The sequence below is a fragment of the Morone saxatilis genome, unplaced genomic scaffold (assembly GCF_004916995.1).
Source record: "Morone saxatilis isolate NCDOM2014 unplaced genomic scaffold, NCSU_SB_2.0 Contig2, whole genome shotgun sequence".
NCBI lineage: Eukaryota > Metazoa > Chordata > Actinopteri > Moronidae > Morone > Morone saxatilis.
The window spans coordinates 8,429,040-8,435,180 of NW_023339762.1; the positions used below are offsets into that span (position 1 = coordinate 8,429,040).

Consider the following 6,141-nt stretch of genomic DNA (forward strand, 5'->3'; position numbering starts at 1 on the left):
CCCTCTGCATCCCCTCTCTCATCTCGTCTCTTTTTCCTGCTCTCCAGCTCTTTGCCAGAGAATGTCCTCTACCTCTATTAATCTTTCATCAAGCCTGCTAATAATATATTCATGATGCACAACTGTGTGTACCCCAATCCCTCCTCACCACAGCACCCTTTTTCACTTTCTAGTTGTCTTGTGTCTATTTTTCTACCTCCCTTCTTCTTTCCCTCCCACCCTCCTTCCATCTATCCTTTCTCCCCTTTATACTCTGTCAGTCAAGAAGGAGCTTGGGTTGATGGGCAGTGAAGGTTTAAAAATAGCCCTGCTTGCTTGACAAGTTGAGGAGAACTCTGAACACAAGAACATCAGCTCCTTTCTCCGTCTTTGTCTCCCCACGCTGCAGCCACTTTACCATCTTTTGTTGTGCTTGTATGAAATCTTTCCTCTGCTCTTACCAAACTACTCCGGTTCTTTCTGGTTTTCCACCATTCTCCTACTACAGATGCTCTTGATTTAACCTTGCAGTCAGATTTGTCTGTCTGCTTAACTGATTATTGATTCAATAAAACCCTTAAAATGATCTTGAAAATCATATTGTTTAAACATCACAGGAGCTGCTCTCAGTGGGTAAAGGGTGTTTGTGAATCCTATACGGCTTTACTGTCTTCTTTTGCTTTGTGTGTGCTTCAATGTAGTATTCAGTACAATGCGCGGCCACAGGCCGAGTTCAACCCCTCCCGTCCCGCGACAATGATGATAACAAACTTATACATATTTTGTTGGTATACTAATTCCAACTACACCTTTCATATACAATTCAAATAAAAACACAATTTTATCCCTAAAAATAATGGCAAAGTTCAAAGATGCCTGCAAATGTGTGCCAAAGGTTCATTAGAAGAGAGCACTTTCGGGCTTTGTTTGAGACAGTCAGTTTCAAGAAAGCTGGACATTACGTTTTTTTTTTGAGTTCAATGGAAATGCTACTTGCTTGATGCAAGAAAAAAGACAATCTCAAGTATCATCAGTAGACTAAACATGCAGAACAGTATGAGAAGTACCAGGGAGATTAAAGGAAAAAGTACAGCTACAGAGAGCGCTAACGTGTCAGCATGCTCTTTCCAATAAAGCCAAGACGGATGCGGATGCTGATGCTTCAGTTGAAGCGAGTTATGTGGCGAGAATAAAAGCAGGAAGCCATTCACAGAAGGGCAGTTCCTGAATGATTGCATGTTGCAAGTCACTGATATTATGTCCAGAAAAGTAGAGCTCGTTAAACAATCAAACACAGTGGCAGGACGAATTAGCAAGTTATCAAGTGACATTTATGCTCAGTTACGTTAAAACCAACTCATATTAAAAAGGAAACTGCCATTTGCATTTTTTAAGTATGTTAGTAATGGAAATATTTTCAGAATATTGTGTTTTCTTGAAGTACTTGAATGTTGAGGTGTTTGACGCCGAAGCCAATTTGAGTTTGAGACCCCTGATCTATACCATCCTATCTCAGCCTCTAGACAATCTCCATCTCCTCCTTTGTCTTTGTAGTTTTATTCTTTGTGATTTGACTCCTATCTATACCATCTTGGCTTGTATTATATGCATCTCTGCTCCCAGAACCGAACTGCACACTTTCTTTTGTGTGAGAACGAGGCGCTCTGTAAGGATCTCATCCAAAGCTTCGAGAGAGGCTTTCCTAAATAGCAGGTGAATAGCATTGTGGGGTGTGTCCACCAACGGATTTAATTGACGTGAAAGCCTTCACATGTCTGTCCCATCTGTCACCCGTAAAGAGCCCCAGGATAAACTCCATATTATGGCTCTGAGCTGTTATGATGACAACTAGAGGTGGTCAAACCTGATGTGAAGGTGTGTCGTGAGCTGCTGAACAAAGGGGATACTAAATGTGTGTGTGTGTGTGTGTGTGTGTGTGTGTGTGCATTTTTTTTTTTCTTTTTTTATGTGCAAAGGTAACAGAAACCATGAAGATGGCATACTAGATGTTTTTTAAGAGTATCTCCTTCCTTTTTTTGACAAATTTAGTTTTGACCCCTTTCCTGTTACATTGTGTGAGCATGTTGTGAATAGAAAACTATACTAACTTCTTTGTCTTGTTTCTGTCTCTTTCCAGTTGTGACAGGAGCCACGGATGGAATCGGGAAATCCTATGCGGAGGAGGTGAGCCTCCTGGACCTTATTTCATTTCTTTCACGGAAAAGCTGTGACTCATGCATGCACACACATACCGTGTTCACTCATAGGCTAATGTAGGGGAGAGCTCTTACAGGCCTATTAACGTGGAAGAGAGTTTTCATACACACGCATGCACACACTTCAACACAAGCTTGTCAACATGAGCTCATACAGAGGTTACAAGCACACCTTGAATAGGGGCTACCCTGCCACGTGTTTAAACCATACTAGTGTGGGTGTGCCGGCTGTATAATCTAGTCATGTAGGGCCTTTGACTCATACTGTTGCTGCTGGTGCTACAGTGGGGCTAGCCGCTTGTCACGCCATGGAAGGCTGCGGTTTTACCAAGTGTATTATGCCACGCAGGGTTATTTATGCAGAAACATACTTCTTAAATGCAGCTTTCACATAGAACATGATAAATCCACTGCTGTGCTCTCAAACACATAATTTTAAATGATTTGCTCATTATGCAGCCACATGACCACACCTCTAGGATTTTTTGTGCATCCAGAAGAAACAATAAGGTAGTAGCTGGTCAGAATGGGAGTTCTCAAAAATCCCTTCAGCTCTAAAGCTCTCTGTTGAAGCTCTCTTCTGGAAGCATGCTTCTCACAAAGTGAAAACAATGTGTGTTTACACATGCAGATGATTAAGATAAATCTATGGCCACTAGATACGTTTTAGTTGATGTTACTATTGCTCTCCTCATCTGATGCAGAGTTAAAGCATGGTTAACAAAAATTGAGGAATCCAAACTCTCATTGTCCTTATTATATTCAAATTATTTTCAGATTTGTTTATCTGTTTCTAACTGGTATTTCCTTTTTCTTTTTATAGCTGGCTCGTCGAGGATTTGCCATGATGTTGATCAGTCGCACACAGCACAAGCTGGATGACGTGGCCAGGTCACTTGGTAAGTGTGTATAAAATTGTGTGTGTGTGTGTGTGTGTGTGTGCGCGTCCCCACAACATCATGGAAACCTGCTTGGGGTTGAGCGCACAGTGAGTGGGCTGATGAGGATGTGTGTATGGGCAGGCGGTGACGTGCAACCTCCCACCCCATCGGCTACAGGGTTTCCCGGGCCTTAATAACAAGGCATGTCCTCAACATAAGGACTATAGTCAAAAGAGAAGAAAAGGAGACAAAGTAATCTGTTTTTTAAGGACAAAATGCAAGTTAGCATAAGTTTATTTTAGATGTTTTACTTGCAGGGTGTTGCAACAAAGGAGCAAATCTACTAACTTTCCTTTTCAAAAACAAAATGTATTTATTTTACAGAATCAGTCATTTTGTCAGTAGTTTCCCTATTCAGATTTCTTTTTTTCTCTAAATCCAATTTTTCCACTGTTTTGCTTCCTGCTAAGTCATGCCTTTCATTCTGAGTGCTTGTGAATTGGAAACATGCAGCCAACAAAACAGGCTGTGTTTTACAATCCTCACTGTCAGTATAAGGAAAGACGGATTAAATATCTGGTCTGATGAAAGAACTCATGGACCAACCTGTTCCTCTGAGAAAAGACTGGTCGTTTCTAACAAATATCCCATGCAAGTACACACAGATGGAAACAATAACTAGAAAATGAGCATTTGTATGAAAGGAAAAAACTTTCTTCCTCCTCCTTGTTGGCTTGTCTCCAGATTTTAACAGAGACTGAATGGTGAATGCCCCCCCCGTTCAAATAGTGCCCTCTCCCTGACTCGCTCTCTTTCCATCTGTCTCTGACGTCTCCCACAGCGCAATTTCCCCTGTCGTGCTTCAAGTCCACAGAGGGGGCTGATGGGTAGTCACGAGCGGGGTGCGGCGTGCCAAACTCTGTCACTCCTCCCTCACGATTAGTCTGACAAAACCACCCTCCTCAGCATGTAACCGGACAACCCACCCTGTCCTATCTATAATTTCATTGTTGTTAATGTTTCTCCTCTCGCTCATGCAAGCGTCTCATTTGACTCTTGATCGCACCTACCTGGTAACGCCAAATTATTCCCACAATTTGGCAACCTCGGCCTTAATCTGCTGCTTTGCCACCATATCCTAAGCTGCCTTTTTATTTCATTTTCTTACTTGTGGTGACTAAAAATTATCTGAACTGGGTATAGATTTCAGGGCTCTCTAACCCACTGTTTTGGTTTTGTTCTTTTTTTCTTCGTTTTATTTTTTTTACACACCCACACCTCACATTTCTTTCAGGTCCCCCCCCTTTTTAAATATTTTGTCTCCACTGAATACACACTGACACAATACTGATCTTTACCGAGGCACAACCCAGGAATTTTCCTCCTATAACTACCTCCGATCAGCTAAAGAAGTCTTTGGACAATAAATTGTAATTGCAGCGGGCGCGTCAAACATGACGAGGGAGTGGAGGGAGGGAAGGGAGGAGGGAGGGAAGGAGGGGGAGAAAATAGCTCTGCTGGTTTGTTGGTATGCAGTGCCCTCTCCAGTTCAAGTCTGACAGTGACTGGTTTCATGCTGGCTTTGATCTTGCTACCACAACAGTTGTACAATGTAACTTTCATTTCTGCAGTTTAAACACTTTTTTGTTCATTGCCATAGATATCATTGTAACCTTTATCATTAATAGATGCTTCTTTCTCCCTTCACAGAGGAGCAGTTTAAAGTGGAGACCAGGACAATTGCAGTTGACTTTGGCAAGACCGACATCTATTCCAAGATCGAGGCGGGGCTGGCTGGTCTGGAGATTGGTGTTCTTGGTAAGAGCTGATTTTTCAGGACAGTGTGTACACTCATCCTTCTGTCCAGTGACGACATACAGGAACCATCTGCATGTCAACCTGTTTGGAAAAAGATGTTGGTTTTGGGTTGTCTTCAGTGTAGTTAACATAGTGAAAGAACCTGTTGTGTTGCAGGCCTTAACGATAAGATCTAGCCTAAAGGGCAAAGCGACTGGGCAAGACAAAGTATACATCACTTAACAAACATTTGACATTCACTTGCCCGTGTATCCAAGCAGCATGAGATACAGTGTTTGCAGCAGGAGGTTAAACATGTCTAGTCATTAGTTTTAATAATTTGACATAATTTATGGGGTTGAAGGGTGTCTTGCCATACCTTGCACCTTGGCCTTAGTTTCACTGTTGGCAAACCTCCCTTCTGGACCCTATATATTTCCACAGTGTTGATATGACGACGCGTGGCTGATGAATATAGTGATCTCCTGATTCTCTCTGAACAGTAGTCATTTTATCCATTTTAAACTCACTTAATTTAGATAGTTGAATTGACTTCTTTGTAGTTTCACTTTGGCAGAGTTGGTAATGTTGTAACATTGTTGACTAGCTGTTTTTAAGGTCTGGTTGAATTATCATGACATTGTAGTAAAGAAATATTTCCAGAACACAAAGGATGAATACTCCTTTTGAGGCATGTGTTCTTTTTAAACACTGATCTCATAACTCATGGTATATGTTTGAAGTTGTACTAAAATTTCCACTGTTGTAGTAATTTTAGATATTTAGACTCTTGAGATCACATTGTACTTTTTGTTGTACATTTAAGGAACTCTTTGTCCTTTTTTTTTTTTTCTTTTTTTTTTTATGATACCAATTGTGCTCTACTGGTTGTAAGGTGTGGCTGTGTCTAGTGTGGAGTAAATGCCTGTCTTGTTTGCTTTTGCTGCCACCTTCTGGTAGAAATCTATGCTAGTTTGATCCAGAAACAGGTTATTTAGTGAAAACCATAGAATAATTGCTTTTTTCCCTTTTGTCTTCAACAGTCAACAACGTTGGTGTGTCCTACCCCTATCCTGAGTACTACCTTAATATTCCTGATCTGGACAATGTGAGTTTTGTCTTCTCTAATGCTGCTAGTTAAGAGTACTGTATCAGGTCTGCACCATCAGTGTCTGATTCATTTAACAACAACCTTGTTAATAACACTTAAATGCTACATTTCATAGAATCATCACTAAATTAATGGCAAACCAGTTTTTGTCATCATG

At 41.1% G+C, this 6,141-nt stretch overlaps 1 protein-coding gene across 1 annotated transcript in view; it reads left to right on the forward strand.

Moving 5' to 3' along the window:
• hsd17b12a (hydroxysteroid (17-beta) dehydrogenase 12a) overlaps positions 1-6,141 on the forward strand; it is a 23,204-nt gene that overhangs the window by 6,334 nt on the left and 10,729 nt on the right. The window contains exons 2-5 of the mRNA XM_035664289.1: positions 2,117-2,163; positions 3,019-3,094; positions 4,787-4,894; positions 5,917-5,981. Coding sequence (XP_035520182.1) covers positions 2,117-2,163; positions 3,019-3,094; positions 4,787-4,894; positions 5,917-5,981 — 296 coding nt within the window. The remainder of the gene's footprint in view (positions 1-2,116; positions 2,164-3,018; positions 3,095-4,786; positions 4,895-5,916; positions 5,982-6,141) is intronic.